We start from the raw sequence: 18,097 nt of genomic DNA on the forward strand, positions 1-18,097 counted from the left end.
TTCCAGTCTTCATGCTAAGCTAAGCTGACTGCCTCCTGGCTGTAGCTTCATATTTAATGGACAGATGTAAGAGTGGTCTGGTTTTCTCATCTAATTCTCTGTAAGAAAGCCTCGAATGCTGAACCATTCCTTTAGGGCAACATGAAACAACCTAAAGGAGCGCTCTCCTCTGGCTTTTTTTTTTGGTATAAAAAAAAAAAAAAATGCAGCACTTTGATTAGAAAACAGCATTACAGCTGTTTATGTGGAGGTGATACTGTAATAAAAAAAAAATGAAGCGCTGGATTCTGTTGTAAACATGTATCAACAACAGTCACAGTGCCAAAGAATGCTGACTGAGCCAGAGTTCTTCAGTGCCAGTGCACATGTGATACATGCGCTTGTATAAATCAAGGTTAACTGCATGTGCTGTTGAGTTTTACAACTGCATGTTGCAAATTAAATGCCATTTTAATTTAACTTGACTCTGGTGCAAACATTGCCACCTCATGTACCTACGCATCAAGTTGTTTATTTATTATCATTATTTATTCTTTTCCCTATTCTGACTCAGTGTAATTTCAGTGTAATCGGGCCTGGGCTAAAAATCAATAGCCTTCTTTGTTTGGCGATGAGGTTTGTCAAATGATCAAAATGAATGAGCATCAGGGTTTAAGATCTGGACAGTCACACCAACGTATCCTAACAATCTTGAAGCCACCACGCAGGCATTTAGCGCTAGTTGCAACAAATGGTAAAACTTTTTAAAAACCATCTGAGCCAGATGTTACATCAGCATTTCTTGTGGGATATCGGGGCCATAAGCCTCGAGTTTCTACCCAAATGTAAAAAAACAAAACTTAAAGGTCACTTCAACATGTTTGACTAACTTCATTAAAGTTTAACCTCGCTGCCGTGGTTTTTCTCTTCATATCCATGGACTCTGAACCTTAACCAGTTCTGTGATCACAGTCCTGCATTCAGACTCAGTGTTGTTGATTTTGTTTCCCATCACATTGTGCCACAGCTCAGACACGGTTCAGAACCACTGCATGTAGTTTGTGTCCACACTTGTAAACATTATATTGTACCAGGGGTTGGTAAATAGTGCAACATACAGTAACCCCTATTAAGTGAATGTGCAGCTAGTCAGAGCAGCAGCAGCAGCAGCGGCTCGACTGCGGTTGATTGCGAGCAGCTTTAGAGGCGGTGTGAAGTGGCTGAGTGGCTCAGCAGGGCTGTGTGTATGTAGGCCGTGTTCTGCATGTTATTTCCTTGAAGTCATCAGACCTACGCTCCCCCATCAGGGAAAGGCTCTTATGATAAGTGGCAGCCATGAAATATGCACAGCCTGTCGTAGCCGCCTGCCTCGCTTCACAGAGCCTCGCTTTCCTTCCTCGTCCCCTCCCTCCCTCTTCACCGCCGTCCCTTCTCACTACCTCTTTCTCTCTCTTCCTCGCCTCCCTCCATTGTTGAACTGCTTCCCTCTTCTTCTCTTTTATTTCCCTTTTTTCCCTCACATTTGCTCAGAAACCGCCCCATCTGTCACTCTCCATCACTTGAATCTTTCTCACCACCTTCTCCTCACTCCTCATTCTCTACAACCATCACAATCAGTCTGTGCTTCATGCACAGCAACAGTGTGTGTTTATGTTTGTATCAGATGGGAATGAATTAAGAGAAATTAAAGAAGGGGCTAAAATAAAGAGAGTTATATATAACCCAGCCCCCACTTCAGACATTTCCTGAAGCACATAAAAACATACACAGTGAACATCACTGAAAACACAATACACACAAAAACAACAACAAACATTCCCTAAAATATCTTTTAAATCCTTTATTTTAGGTATGCCTGTTTTTCCTGGAAAACAAAAACAAACAAAAAAAATTTGGCACATGGAAAGCATTGTGGGAAGTATTTTTTCCTTTTTTTTCTTTAGATATATTTCATTATTTTCACACATAGCGCAGTAGCTTGGATCACACTTTTGAAGCACTGCTGACAGAAAACATGAATTACCCTAATATGTTAAATGTATACAACTCCAAACTAACAAAAAGGTAAAACAAAAGCATTTTTCATGCAGATTTCACTTTGCTTCTCCTTCAGCAGGAAGGACTTCTATTCCTCTTGTCCTTTACAATACAGACCACATGGTGTATATTATATATATATATATCAACAATTGAGACAGTTATATATGTTTATGTATAGGTTTATATATAGGTCTTTTTTATTGTTGTAATACAGGGGACATTGATTGTAATAAATACCAACATTGAAGGTACGACACAGATGGTGGACATGGGATAAGCTTAATGTTATCAAGTCATAAAACGCAACAGCTGCATTTACTACACTCATAACCGTGAATGAAATGTGAAAGCACTAAAGCTGCTGAACTGATCAGCCGTTCTAAAGTTTAAGATTAGAGATCACAGACAGGACCGACCTTATCCACATGTTAGTTATGACTTGTTCCAGCCATTAACTCTCCCAGCGTGTGAGAATATTCAGTAACGAGGCCAAAGCAAAAATCAATAGCTTCCTGCAAATATTGTCTCTTTCAATTTTTTTTCCTGTAATTGTAGATGCACATTTTTCACCACCTGTTGGAAATGTTTCTACGGGCTCTGTAAGACAAAGTTTAGATAGTAACACAGGAGTTACTGTAACTATAGCTATCACACAGCTGTACGTGATTGTAATTATCTTCTGAAACAAATCTGAAATGTTTTTTTTTTTTTTTTTTTTTTTAATTCTCTCTCTCTACTCTTCTCTTTTTTTACTTCAGATATTAGATATATTACTATCTTCTATTATCTTCGTGATAATGTCCTGTGAGAAGTCATACTAGTGGAGACTACACTGACTCGGCTTGACAGATAACTGTCATTTGATCAAGTTAACTAACTATATGATTGCATTCCTCCTAGAGGTCTTCATGGGTCCAAAATGACAGACCTGATCTGAACTGGATCCGTGGTAAATCTACTCAAACCCAAAGTGCTTAAACTCAATTTTAAAAAACAGAGATCTGATGTGAAGGGGACCCGAGCGCTGTCAGACCCGACTAGACCGGAGGATAATTGGACCTGATCCAACATCCAAAATACAGTCGAGCCAAACAGAGACAACACCAACACTGGCAGCAGGATAATATGTGATCAATTAACAAGCAGCAGCAAATATAATAAAAATGTCCTGAGAACTAATGTAAAGTCATAGAAGCACATTTCAAAAATGATTAGCTTATATGCTTCTAAGACAAATTTATAGAAACCAAACTACTTCCAATATTTTGTAGCCAACAGGGTGATAAATAGACAGAATCTTATATCCGAGAATCCAATTCAACAAAGCATTTGTCATTTAATAGCAGAAATCTATTATCTAGAATATTTTCTCCACGTGATCAGTCCTGAGTGTACACTCTGATCCACACTGACACAGATCTGAGACCTGTGGAAGTAAAGTCTGAGCTGACTGGACTGAGTGTAATTAGGATGCGGTCCAACTCAGATCCCAGGTCAGAACCAAATGGACCCCTGATGACCTCTGTTTCCTACTGTACTAGAAAAAATGAACAAAACTGTCTTCTTCATCTGCTGATTAACACGTAGAAAACTTCATGCCACCACTACTGATAAACACCAGTGAGCCTGAATGTTCATGTGAACACACACTCCTGATATCCCTCTGTGATGAAGAGGAGGGTGATATGAGGAAGAACTTCAGGTACCTCCCAGACAATGTTAGCTGCACTCAAAGTACAGCCAGCTCTCTCTCTGGCTGAGATGAGCTTCAGAACCTCATGGACTTTGTATGTAAATCAATTACGGTCCTAACCTGAGTCCTCTGAAAGTTGGTTCAGTACTGACACTTCCCTCTTGTCAACAAGATTATTGCTAGCTAGGGAAAACAAAAGACAAAACACACACACACACACACACACACACACACACACACATCTTCCTGCTGCAGAAGGCTCAGCTTTAACGTGTCAACATTTACTGCTGCTGTAGTTAGGATGGACATTCTCATTGCGCATGCTGAAGGCTACTTGGAAAAAAAAAAATACCAGTCACAGTGAGTTGAGCCTCAAATCCTTTCCCACCGAAAATCTAGATCAGGAAAGTAGGGCTGAATGATATATTGGTCAGCTGATCTGTTCCAGCTGGTGGCCTTTATTCTACCATAGAAACTTTCCCCAGGTCTGAGAACTTTTTGATATGCTCAGGTATTTAACCTACATTTTGAAAACAGAAACAGAACTGGGTCCAGTGCTAACCTGCAAAATATCCCGAATACTAAGGTGGTGCTTTCCAGGGTACTGAACATCAGTGCTGATTCAAACACGAGCTTTAGAACTGGCTGTTGCTAGGGATGTAAAATTATTTAGCTCTTGCTGACATTTCCTGAAATATAATTTCAATACATCCCTATAGAAACACACCTTCTTCTCTCCTTTCCTCTTTCTTTTCTCCTCTTTTCTCTTCTCCTACTTGTGGAGCTGCTGGTTGAAAATAAAGTGGATCATACCAATACTGCTTGATATAAAGGCGGGGGAGGGGTTGCGGACATTCACCACAAAACCAAATGTAAACACAAGGCCAGGCAATGAGCTGGGAAGGCAGGTATGGACACACAAACGCACGCAAATGCAAACGCACACAGTGCTTGTTTGCACACGTTAAAAACATACACGTGACCACACACACGCACACACACACACACACACACACACACACACACACACACACACACTCACACTGTAAACAGGCGCCCACGTATCGGAATCATGCTTTTGTAAAACACAAAGAAACTAACCGCTAGTCTCTTTCATTGCTTAAATACTAGATAAGAGAAGATCAGAGTAAGAAGTAGTATTTTCTATTCTATCTATATCTATCTATTTAACTGACTCAAAGCCCATATAAAGACTACATTTCCCAACAGCACTTTACCATCATCATCAGCAAAATACACAAAGAAAAATTTGATATTTGTATTTGTCGTTTGAGGCACAAATCTGATTTTGTTGTTTGGTGTTCTTGTAATTGGGTAAAATAATACTCCAATGTTTTCTTTTCATACTTACTTTGAAAACTATGAAAAAGAGCCACAAAATGGCCGCAGAGAGGTGCTGAGATCAGATGCTAAAATGTGGTTGGGAGACGAAGTCCTTGGCCATTATTGATATAGAAATTCATGCAGAGTATGCCAAGCATTCCAGTTTTAGCTAAGATAAGATTAAACATACAGACAGTACTATTATTATTATTATTATTATTATCATTATTATTATTATTATTATTGTACTGAATAAAAAGCACATCAGAATAACAGGCCAGGCCTAAACTTGAAATGTGCTGGAACAGCCGAGGAATGAGAAAAAGTTAAATCACAAGCTGAAGCTATGTTACATGTGAAATTATGCAGCTGTGTATTGTGTGTGTGTGTGCTGGCGGAATTTATATGTTTTTATAGGAACACCAACAGTTCTGTGTGGTCTCTTACTACCTCAAGTTTTGGTAGTAATAGTAGTACGGCTATTTTTCTTAATGTTTGAAGATCAAATAGTTTGCTGGGGCGGCGTGGCTCAGGAGGTAGAGTGGTTGTCTAGTAATCGGACAGGTCCTGGTTTGATCCCTGGCTCCTCCATCGAGCGCGGAGAGGGAAGTGTCCTTGAGTGAGACACTGGACCCCTAACTGCTCCTGACGCTGCGCCATGAATGTGTGTGAACGGGTGAATGGAGACGTACATTATAAAGCGCTTTGACTGGTCGATAAAGCGCTATATAAATTTACCATGTTCTGTAATTAGGTTGTAAATTTCCAGTAGTTCAGTCAGTCAGTTTAAATACTCTTCAACAGTTGTGCTCTTGTTATCCAAACAGTTTTGTCCCTCACTGTGAATGTGTAAAGGTCACTGTGAATTCCTTACACTGATGTCGATTACGTCTGGTAAAATCAACACAAACACTTTGTTCACACTGTGAGCAACGCGGGTTGATAAGTAAAGTAATAATCTGATTGTTTCCCTTCAAATGTTATTTAGTTTCCTGCACAATATTATACAACATTAACTTTTAGCAGTAAACGTCTTAAAACCAATTGTAGAAAGTTTATGGCATACTGTCTGGCATATGTTGCTAACGTATAGTAATGCTTTGATCAGATGGAGGCCTGGAAAAATACAGAATCTGTCGAAATGCATTCTGATTCTCTTAAAGGAAAAGTTTGCCATTTTCTGAAATATCTTTATTTGCAGAGAGGACTGATACGCTGAAAATGAAGCCACCGTTAGCAGCCGGCTAACTCACCTTAGCACAAAGACGGGAAAGTCCTGCCTATAATGAACATGATATATGTGGCTCGTCTAAACAGAACAGGAATTATGTGCTGGTTTATTTCTTTACTCTGAACAGTTGCCAGGCAACCATACCACCATGTAAAATGTCAAATTGATGTTTTTATACTAATAATTTTGTAGAATGGTATCAAAGTGAATTAGCATATTTTCTAAATTGCCAAACTATTCCTTTAATCTTAATTTCTCAGTCTGCATCTTAATTTCATAGCTGCACAACATTCAATCACATTCATTTCACATGGACCCTCAGAGGAGACCAATGCATCACCCAGGTCGCAACAGTGTGAACAACAAATGTATGTGTTTACAGATCTGTTTAGGTCATGGCCGTGACAGCACAAAAAATTTCCGTGATATTTGAAGTTGATATAATTGTGAGTGTGTACGTGTATATTTCAAGGAAGAAATGACTGTGTGTGTGTGTTTGTGTGTTTGCGTGAATGTGTCCATGTGTCCGTGCATGAGCTGAAATCAAGCCTGCTCATCGGCAGTGGTGATAGCAGAGGTTCCTGGGAACTCTGGGTTGATAAAGGAGAATCCCTGGAACTCGTCCTGGTCCAGGTTCTGAATCACTTCCTCATCGGGAGGGGTCAGCACCGGCGGGTGGCGTGTGAAAAAACGGTCAAAGTTCTCGGCCTCCCGTCCGCACTGTTGAGGAGGGCAGGGAGGGATGGAGTGCAGGGTTAGGGTAGGGTAGGGTTGGGAGGGGGAGAGCGGGGATGGAGAGGAATGGATGGATTGGGTTGGGGCGGGGGAAGTAGGAGAGGAAAACAAAAGAAGGGGGAATGGCAGGTTGAACCAGGGTGTGAGATGACATTACTTGAACATCGTTTCAAATATCAGAACAAGTGCCAGTACTTGGGATGAGCTTGATTCAACCTCCATTTGCCATGGCTAGAAGGTAATTTCTTATTACCTTCAAAGTGATACAAAAATACCACTCTCAGGAGATTATAAATCAAGTACACATCAGGTGCTTCTTTTTCAAATATTTGAAACATATTCAACTTCAATTCAAAACAAGGAGTCTCAAACGTCCTGTGGCAGTGCACTACATTGGATTAGTATATGCATGGAGCTATTACTCTTTGGTAACGAGCATTTCACTTAAAAAAACAAAACAAAAAAACCCTCCCACCATGGCTGTAAGTAAATAGCCAAAAACAATTTTTCTTTGGCATTTCATCTTGATTTTTTTATTTTTTTATTTGCTTGTAACACTTGGATTTAATTGGACTTTCTAAATAGTCGCACATGAAAAGGCTCAAAGCCATGAGATGATTATGGTGTAATTGTAGGTTAATTGTGGGTTAATTATATGCTGCAGCTGTGGAGACCTGCTGAGATATGATAACCCAAATCAGACAATCAGCACACATACTGAGCACCGGGAACAACTCAAAAAGCTCTTTAGACATGTGCTCAGAAGCTGCACAGTTTCTCATTTGCTTTCAAAGAATTCCATTTATGAGGATGAAATGTCGTCTTGACACCTATCCTTGATAATGACGGTAGCAAAAGAAGATCGATACCACTATCCAGTCAAACTCTTGGCTATCCTACAACTGCTTACATTAGACTTTGTTTTCTCAAAAAGCAACTTTGAAAAAAAAAAGTAACTGTTCATTTTAGTCAATTTCATTTCCTCATTCTGACCAATGGGGACTCAAAAAGAGCATTTTATACCCATGGGATGTGTGTCTGTCTAAGTACATAAAAACAAGTTATTAACTTGAAAACTATATTTTCCTGACAGTATGCCTCACGGGGACTTTGGCCCAAGCTATTCCTTTTTTTTCCCCCATCTCCATCAGTGTGCTGAGCTTTAATTAACACAACAAGGATTCAGTGTCCTCTGACATCACCCAGAGGAAAACTACAAACTCATTAAATCTCTGTAACTTGGAAAACCAAATGAAATTAAACCAGACTGTTTAGAGTTTGGGGAAATATGTGAAATGAGCAATACACCAGGGTCAAACAGTGTTTGCAGCTAATTACTTGCGTTTGTTTTAACCTGTTTTGGGGAACCAGATGAGAAGAATTTAGTATATAGGGAAATGAAATGACTGCCACAAAGTTTAAAAGTGTCAGTTCAGTACACAACATCCCAGCCAAGAGTCTGTCAGCAGATGTGGTAAGCATCTCCCATATCGTACTCAAATCCTACGCAGCACCAGGGATGTCACTGGGTTTGGTTTTGGTGAAATGCTCCTTTAGCACAAAAGAGGCGCTTCGCAATTTGTTAGCTTTGAGCCAAGCTAATGGTTGTTAAACTGTGAGCCAAGATGGCAGAAAAAAGGCTGATATCTCTCTGTGAGATTTTAAAACATAAATAAATAAATAAATGTTGTTATATTGTGAGGCTTGTGTTTAAAGTAGTGCACTCCAGGACAGGTTTCATTTGAGACTGAGCTCCAGAGCATGCAAATAAACAGAAACAAACATAAGAAAAACCGTGAACACAGAGAGGACAAATAAAAATGGGTGGATGGAAAGACAGATGGGTTGATGCATGGCAGCAGTGAACAGTGAACAGATGGATGGATGGAGTCTCATGGAGGAGGATGGATAAAAAAAATTGACAAAACCGCTGAAAGGACAGATGGATGATGACAGTTTCACAGTAATAACTTTAACTGAAACTCAGAGGTGATGGTATGACCATTTTTTTTATCTGTCAGATGAACGAATAAACCAAGTCAGTCAGTCAGTCAGTCTGGCAGTTGGTCAGTCAGTCACTCACACATTCAAAAGCTCATTTGCTCAATCATGAAACAGACTCTTCAAAGGCATTCGCAGCGTTTAAAAGCACAAACACAGACCATAATCAGAAACAATAAGGACACAAACTTCTGACCAAAGTGAGCCTGCCACTTCAACCAGCAATATGATTCTCAAAGCATGAAGCATCCTTCATAAACAATTATCTGTACGAAAACACCATCACGTACCAGTGTGAAGAAGAAGGGGTTTTAGTCAGAAATAAAAGGAAGGCCCTCTTTTCACACATAGCTCAGAAAGGTCTGATGGCATAGCACCGAGATCAAAGAACCACCTTCAAATGCCAAACTGAACCCTAAACTTTAATGCGGGGTAAACACAACGGTTCTTCTTCTTCTTCTTCAAAAATAAATCTGAACCTTTATTTGTTCTCCTCAGTGGGATGAAAGACGAGAAGAGAGAGAAACAGCAAGTGACAGAGCGGAGGGGTGAAAGACAAAAAGATGCTACAAAGATTAGAACAAACAGAAAGAAGAGATGCAGAGAAGGAGAGACGATAGAAGAAGAGATCAGACAACATATGTTGCCAGTCACATCTGAGGACTCACTGCAGTGTTAAAACACAGCCAGGTCCTAATTATGACCTCTCACACACACACACACACACACACAAAAATATCATATTTACATGCACACAAACCCAAATGCAGCAGCATGCTTACACATTGCCCCATTCCTGATCCGGCTTAGAGCGCACACACACACACACACACACACACACACACACACACACACACACACACAAAACCCCAGCGGGCCAAGACAGCTGCAAAAAAAACTCAACTCAGAAAAAACTCTTTAGCAGCAGTGTGGCCCAAGGCTGTGTGAGTGTGTGTGTACATATTACGGTTTGTATGTGTGTGTGTATGTGTGAGCATGTGATGACATCATTCTGACTCGAGTTATGATCAAACTAATTTTGTCATAGCAAAACACAAACACACTGTTGTTTTAGGTCACTTTTTGCTGACGCTGTGTGGACGAGCGCTCACTCCCCGGAGCTTTACTCTAAACTCAGTCTAACCCCAGAGAAACACTTTCGGCTCATGCAGAGTGAGACTGCACCAAAACTTTGTGCTTCTGTTCAACAGCTGAAACCAATCAAACAAATGTAAATTCAAAAACCAGTCTCCAAAAATCTAAAAAAAAAAAAACAACAAAAAAAAACATCATCACGATCAGTATCTGGGTCTTTATCACCGTATTCAGCATCTTTCTCATCCAACCCGCAATTTTCGCTGCACCTTTCTCATCATTATCATCTTCACAGGCACCGTTATCAACATTTCTGGTGTTATTACTGTCACCACGCCTGCCCTCTTCACCACACATTCATCACCACCACCACCACCATCGTTTCCGCACTTACCTGTGTGCATTGTTCCGTTCAGAGGAGGGGAAAGAGACAGAAGCATCACATTGAAAGTGAGAAGATGAATGAAGATAACAGAGTACAGACAGGCGCCGAAATAAAAGAGAGGAAGTTAGAATAAAGGAAGGGGAGTAGACCACAACGAAACATCGCTCTGGGCAACGTCTTCACCAGGAATTTAACCACTGAGAGAAATTAAACTCCTGGTCTCGGCTGTGGCGGGCGACTAATTTGCACCTTTGCGCCACTCGGGTGAATTGAACGTCCCCTCGTTTGGGGTCAAGTCGGGTTAAGTGTGGTCAGACTTACAGCTCTGGGTTTGAATGGCGGCTGGACCTCCTTGTTCTCCAGTTTCTCCCAGTCCATGTAGCGGAAGAAGCTGTGATCCCTGATGTCTCTCTCCCCCTCCGGACCGCAGCCCAGCCGTTTCGCTGGATGCTTCGTCATCAGCTGGACAAGCGGAGAGATGACACAGAATTATTTCCTTTCTTTATTTCTTCCCTCAATCTAACCTTTCTGTTCTTTATTATTGTTTGCATATGTGCAGCTGCCGAATACAATATGTTTTTTAAATTTTTTTTTATTAACATCACAACCTCCTCTCTTCTCTCCTCCTTTCTTTGCCACCTCCGACCTCCGTCAATAACATCTGCACAAAATTTAACGGCCATCCACCCAAATAGTTGTTGAGATATTTCAGCCTGGACCAAAGCGCTGGACTGAGCAACGCTGTCATCACAGGTGAAAAGCGAAATGAGCTGCTTCGTCATTTCTTTCGTTGCGTCTTTGCAACAGGAAACGTGTTTTTCAGGATGCGTATTCACAAGTACCATGTACACGCTCCACTCCACTAAACTTTAACACAAATAACAGACAAGGGTTGCATGATTTATTCACTTGTGAGAAATATTTCAGGGCAACAGTGATTTGCTCACTGACAGCAGACTGCATGTCCTCTAATGATTACATTTTAATGATGTGTAGTGTCTTGACTTGTTACATTTACATAAACTAAGTGGTAGGAATAATCCTAAACCACAAGACAGGTCCGTATCTGATCTACGCTCCACAGTGTGCAGCTGCTGCGATGCCCCAAATTTCCCCTCTGGAATCATTTAAGTTTCATCTCATTTGTTCCTGTCTCTTTCCCTCAGTGTTTCCACCCATGATTCCTCCTTTCATTTATCTCTGTTTATATTTTAACGTCGTTACTATTATTATTACTTCTTCACCTCCTTTTTTTTTTCTCCTTTCCTTCCTCTTAACCATCCATCCGTTCTACTATCTATCATGTTAGATGCCTGTCCCTGGGGAACAAATATAAGCCACCAAGCTGCTGCCTGCAGACAAATGAATAACTTGCTATTTTTTTTTTCTCTTTCACCACAGCAGTTTTTTCCACAGGCGTAATTAAGGACCGTTTATGATGTCTGTCCACACAAAACCTTAAGAACAGCATCAGGGCTAGTGACATCAGTGTGAGAGTGTGTGTGTGTGTGTGTGTGTGTGTGTGTGTGTGTCTGTGTGTGTGTGTGTGTGTGTCGGTGGGATGTGCCTCCCTCAGGAGCAGCAGTCATAACTCATTACATTACAGCTAAAATAACATTTTCCACGGGTCAGTCAACCTTACACTTACCTACACACACACACACACTGCTCAAAATGCCTGGGCATGCGCACACACACACTCACTCTTTCATCCATATACACACATATAAACCTCAATTATTAAAAGAAATGCAAAAAAATCAGCAGTTGGGTAGAACTTGTCAGATGAAAAATAAAAATGGTTTCTTTCTTCTTCTCCATGTCTCCTGGTCTCTCAGTCTCTAATTTCACCTCTCCTGTCTGCATTCCTCTTTTCTGCTGACCTGTGGAGGTGGGTGTGGCCTAGAAGCGTGAACGTTTCTGACTAGCTTTTAAGATCCGTTTAGCAACTTGATTTGATAAAACAATATAGCAGACGTGCCGGTAGCAACTCTCCTTTGAAGGTGAATCCACAGCCCTCCTCACTGTGGCCGAGACCCTCCGCCGTCATTGACTTAGAACAACACATTCAGTCGACCACAAAGCAGCCGGACAGAATCGGGTCGCTGATTGCATGGTATTTATGGCGTATGTGAAAGTGGCAAGGGTCACTCAGTACCAGCAGGCTGCAAACTATAGAGAAAACCAGGAAGCAATACTATCAAGATATTTCTTTTACCTCCTAGGCTTCTATCTAGTCATTTTTAGAATTGCCAAAGGGGCACCAGGATGTATTTAGTAATCTCATGGCTCCAAATGGATCTGTGTGCAGCAGAAAGCGATGGCGTGGTGGAGCTGAGTCACTGTGTTTATGCAGATCAATTTCTGCAGTTTAGTTTTTTTCGTGCTACTGCATATTTACGCGTGCAAACAACTTCTTATGCAAAGAGAAGTTTTTGCTTCTTGAAACAATCGTTATCAATAATCTCATCTCTTTGTAGAATGTGTAAGGCCCCTCACTTTGAAGTGTTTAATGCCTGAAGCCTTCACAGAGCAGCAGGAATCATTCACTTATACACAATAACAGTATACATTGCATGAGACTCTAACTAAAGACGTCTAACCTTTGGTGTTTCAAGATGTTAAACCGCTCCTCATACCGGTGACGTGACCTATCGGAGGTGTTGTACATTTTTACTTTAAGCAAAACACTAAACATCCTTTTCTCTGAACACACTCTGACTATACTTGTAATCACATTCGTCGGCAGGCAGTTACAAGAAAACTGAGCCGCAATGCTGAGTGCTATGGAAAACAGCAGTGAGGTTGTGTGTGTGTGTGTGTGTGTGTGTGTGCCCACCGGCCTTTGCATGTGTAAGGACATATCTGGACAATTACTCTGTGCTGTAGAATCGTGAACTAGAAGACATCTTGTACCTAACACTACAGTACTACAGAATGTAGTAGCAGCTGTGTGTGTGTGTGTGTGTGTCTTTGTGTGTGTGTGGCCCATTGCCGGCTATGAAATATAGATGGTGGTTAGGGTGGAAGCAGGGGAGTGGAAATGTCTCTGATCACTCCCTTTCCACACATGCGGTCAGACACACTAGCACACACACATCACAAACCGCAAAAGCTGTCTACTGTATACATGACCTCAGTCCTGTACAGTACGCAGTCAGGAATTAAACTCTATAATTCTAGTCCTAATATAATACTAAAGGAAATATCCTTATCCTTAAAACACAGATAACTAGTGAATAAATGATGTTACACCTGCAGCAGCTCCAGCGCATCTTGTTTTCAGTCATCGATTAAAACATGTTGGCGTCAGTCAGAGACAAACACTAAGGCTCCTTCCTGGACTGCACAGTACCATCATGTTTGTAGCGTTACTTTTACACTTGTTAGGAAAATATTCTTTTCAAAACTGGCCAAAGCCGAGCAGTTTTTCAAATTCCATTTTAAGTTTTACACTGATATTCAACAATCATTTTGTAAAAAAACACAAAGCAGGGAGAGCAGTGTCTCGCGTGCAGTCGGAGACGGGGGTCGGAGACGGGGGTCGGCTTTGGCCCTTTTTTTTTTTTTTTTTTTTTTTTTTTTTCTTTTAGAAAACTTGCTTTTCTCTTGTGGGAGTTTTTTACTTTTTTTTGACAGATGATCTGCACACAGGACTCCTTCGCCTGATGACTCCTGATTTTAGTTTTGGTATTTAAAAACAATCGCACTAAAGCTTACAAAATAAATCTGTAAACGTGAATTTGTGCAAACACTGTCATTTTCAAAAAGGACAACAGGCTATTTGAGCTTGAGCTTGGCACAACGCCATCCTGCTCACAGGCTGCATTGTCTTCACTGCAGAGAACTGAAAAATGAACTTTACATGATCTTTTTTTCTTTTTTTTTTTTTCTTTTTCAAAATGGAAATATCTTGTAGCGTTTAAAAAGGAAAGCTTCATGTCGTCTTCACATGCACACACACGCGCGCACACACACACACACACACACTCATGCATTGAGTTAACCCAGGCAGTGCTGGCAGGGCACAGTGGGAGCTGTGGGGGTGGATGGAGGCGAGCTTTCATGCTCCACTGAAGATCCACCGTTGTAGCACTACAACCCAGTAATCATCACTAATACATAACACAGCCTGTGTATGCGTATGTGTGTATGCGTGGGTGCGTGCGTGTGTGTGTGTGTGTGTGTGTGTGTGTGTGTGTGTGTGTGTGTGTGTATGTGCGTGTGTCTGTATCTTGGTGAACATATTTGTCATCAATTTGCCTATGAATGCATTTGCCTTTAAATTTAGTACGAGGACGTACAGACAGTCTAAAGTCATCTGCGTGTATGTGAGTGTGTCTTAATTCATGCTCGCACTATATACTGATGTTAATATGGTTGTGTGTGTGTATGTGTATGTGTGTGTGTGTATGTGTGTGTGTGTGTGTTTGTAGGTTATTGTTAGGAAAAGCAGAGCGTTTTTCATTCACTTTCTCCCTCCTCTTCTCTCTTTTAAACCATATTAATGAGCAAGAACATTTGTTTTTATCTTTATTAATCAACTAATATATGTAAGTATTTCTCATGTTTGTGCACGTGTGATATACAGTAAAGAACAGGAGTGCTACTCTGGTGCACTAAAGCAGAACTCGGTGAGGTCCTGAATGCCGATGAAATCACTAGAGAGAGACGACCTGCTGTGCATAAAAGGACTAAATGTATACCTAAACATTCAATGCATCAACCTGTGTGTGTGTGTGTGTGTGTGTGTGTGTGTGTGTGTGTGTGTGTGTGTGTGTGTGTGTGTGTGTGTGTGTGTGTGTGTGTGTGTGTGTGTGTGTGTGTGTGTTGTGTGTAGTTTGTCGTAGCCAGTGAAGCGTAGAGTTAGAAGATGAGACAGAGAGGTGGTGGTTTGATAGAGAGGACGTAGTCCGTATATAGCTGTAATCAGAACACACACACACACACACACACACACACACACACACACAAGCCCAGCCGGGAAGTGTCAGGGCATCATTTGGTACTGGCCGTTTTTTTCTGAAGAGGAGTTTCCACAGCCAACTGAGCACACAGCACAGGCTTAGGCTATTAGAGCAGTGTGTGTGTGTGTGTGTGTGTGTGTGTGTGAGAGAGAGAGAATGTGTGTGTGTGTGTGTGTGTGCACAGACAGTGATGGGAGCAGGACATAAAGACAGGAAGTGAGAATAGAGGATGTACAATGAAAAAAGCGAAACAGCGGCTTAACAATGGACACTGCAGAGAGAGCAGGACAGGAGAGCGTTATGAGAGAGAGAGGGAGAGAGAGAGAGAGAGAGAGATGGGAGCAGGACAGATAGCAAGAGTGAACAATGTTGTTTCACTCCAAATAAATGTTCCCGCACAATGGTTTTAATTATGCAGATAATTTTGATGTCCCTCTATGCTTACTTCTCCTCCGTTCACCTCCTCCCTTTTCTTTTTTTCTGCTTCTTTTCCTCAAATTTAATACTCTCTCTGCGTGTGTGTGTGAAAGACAGGAAGTGAGAATAAAAGAGGGAGCAAGACAGAAAGAAAGAGAGATTTTGCGAGGAGGGAGCCAGGTTGAGCTTGTGAGACAAAGACTTGTGGAGTGTGTGTGTGTGTGTGTGTGTGTGAGTGAGTGAGTGAGTGAGTGAGTGAGTGAGTGAGTGAGTGAGTGAGTGAGTGAGTGTGTGTGTGTGTGTGTGTGTGTGTGTGTGTGTGTGTGTGTGTGTGTGTGTGTGTCCACTCACCCCTTTACAAACAGCGACAGCCTCCTTGGACATTGACTTGGGGTAGGAGACGTGATGCTCCATGATGGACTGAAATAACTCATCTTCATCCTCACCATCAAATGGAGGCTGGAGAGGAGGAGGGAGGAGAGGAGGAGGGAGGAGGGAGGAGAGGAGGAGAGGAGGAGAGGAGACGCAGAGGGCAGGAGAGGACAAATAGAGGATATTTAAACTCAATCATTAAAAGCTTTGTTTTTGTCTGAACTCCTTTGAATCAAAATATCACAGGCCTCTAATACTCACAAACTCACAATATCCACTCCAAATGAGATATCCGGAATTTGAAAATGTCACATCTACTCTTAACAATTATTAATGCCATGAGAGAAAAACTCATTAAGGGATATAATTTAATAGCTAACCTTTCATTACGCAATGTCAAATTTTAAAGGCTACGATCACGAGTGTTTGTTTTGTCCACTTTGAGTCATGAATACAGATGCTGAGGAGAGGAGCTCGATTCACATTCATGCCGTTTCAAAAGATTGTTTTATCTCTTCAAAAAAAAACAACAAAAGAACTCAGATTAATAATACTATTTATAAAGCTTATTAGATAATAAACCCACATACACTTGCACAGTGACACACACACACACACACACACACACACACACACACACACACACACACCCACCCACCTGTCCAGCGAGCATCTCATACAGCAATACTCCAAAGGCCCACCAGTCCACAGATTTGCCATAAGGCTGGTAGGCTATGATCTGAAACAGAAGACACTTTGTTCAGTGAGGATGCCCGAGCACATTTGTTAGACACAACACAACGTTAAATAGTTCAACAAAAACAGCCCGGTGGGTGCTAACATACCTTTGTGAAGCTGAAAACATTAAATTTCTGTCATTTGAACATGAAAACTGATTATCAAAAAAGTTGCCATTTATTTTTATGTCAATCAATGAATCAATGAATCTAATAGTTTCATCTGTAATTGTTTATACTGTTGGTAGTTTAATTTAAATATAAGGAGCTGTCAAATAAATGCAGTAAATGTACCAAAAAGTCCAATATTTCCCTGTGAAATGTGGTGGAGTGGAAGAATAAAGTGGTATGAAATGAAAATACTCAATGTAGTCAACACACACACACACACACACACACACACACACACACTTTACCTCAGGAGCTATGTAGTCAGGTGTTCCACAGAAGGTCTTGGTGGTGACTCCGTCATTCATATTTTCTTTACACATGCCAAAGTCTGCTATCTTAATGTGGCCCTCACAGTCCAGCATCACATTGTCCAGCTTCAGGTCTCTGCAGGAGAATAAAACAACATTAAACTGGAAAGACACTGTGTGTTTTCTAAGCTGGCTCTGTTATCCTGTAGTGTTCTCCTCCTCTGCGGTCTCCCTGACTCCGTTGAGGTGGAGGGGCTACAGTTACACCAAACCAGACGACAGATGTGGTTCTGATTTTAGGTTGCAGGGACCTGCATCATTTATGGGGGTGGATTCTGAGCTGGGTATCATAAACAGCCAAATCTTACTTGTGTGAAATTTCATCGCTCATGTGATGAATGTTACAGATCGATATCTGTGTTCACGTCCTTCCCTGCAGTTCTGATGTTACAGCTCGGTCCAGAGAATGACCATTAATAAAAAATACCGAGACTAGTTAGTTTAGTTCGGCTTTGAAGCAGCAATTTCAGACTTAAAAATAATAATAAAATTAAAAATCTCTTGATGAATGAATTTGGTCAAAAATATCAGGATATTATCATCCAGAAAATAATTTGTTACGAACAAACTGAAAATATAAACATACAGAACAATACTTCAGTGACTTCAGTGAATTCTGTCA

At 41.0% G+C, this 18,097-nt stretch overlaps 1 protein-coding gene across 1 annotated transcript in view; it reads right to left on the bottom strand.

Annotated features, from left to right (window-relative positions):
- Positions 1 to 1,804: 1,804 nt before the first annotated feature.
- The window catches only part of prkcb (protein kinase C beta), an 82,839-nt gene continuing 66,546 nt past the window's right edge, over positions 1,805 to 18,097 (bottom strand). The window contains exons 13-17 of the mRNA XM_022756841.1: positions 17,413 to 17,551; positions 16,918 to 16,998; positions 16,239 to 16,346; positions 10,825 to 10,965; positions 1,805 to 7,007 (exon numbers count right to left, since the gene is read on the bottom strand). Coding sequence (XP_022612562.1) covers positions 6,831 to 7,007; positions 10,825 to 10,965; positions 16,239 to 16,346; positions 16,918 to 16,998; positions 17,413 to 17,551 — 646 coding nt within the window. The 3' untranslated portion in view covers positions 1,805 to 6,830. The remainder of the gene's footprint in view (positions 7,008 to 10,824; positions 10,966 to 16,238; positions 16,347 to 16,917; positions 16,999 to 17,412; positions 17,552 to 18,097) is intronic.

The sequence above is a fragment of the Seriola dumerili genome, unplaced genomic scaffold (assembly GCF_002260705.1).
Source record: "Seriola dumerili isolate Sdu_G_001 unplaced genomic scaffold, Sdu_1.0 BDQW01000260.1, whole genome shotgun sequence".
NCBI lineage: Eukaryota > Metazoa > Chordata > Actinopteri > Carangiformes > Carangidae > Seriola > Seriola dumerili.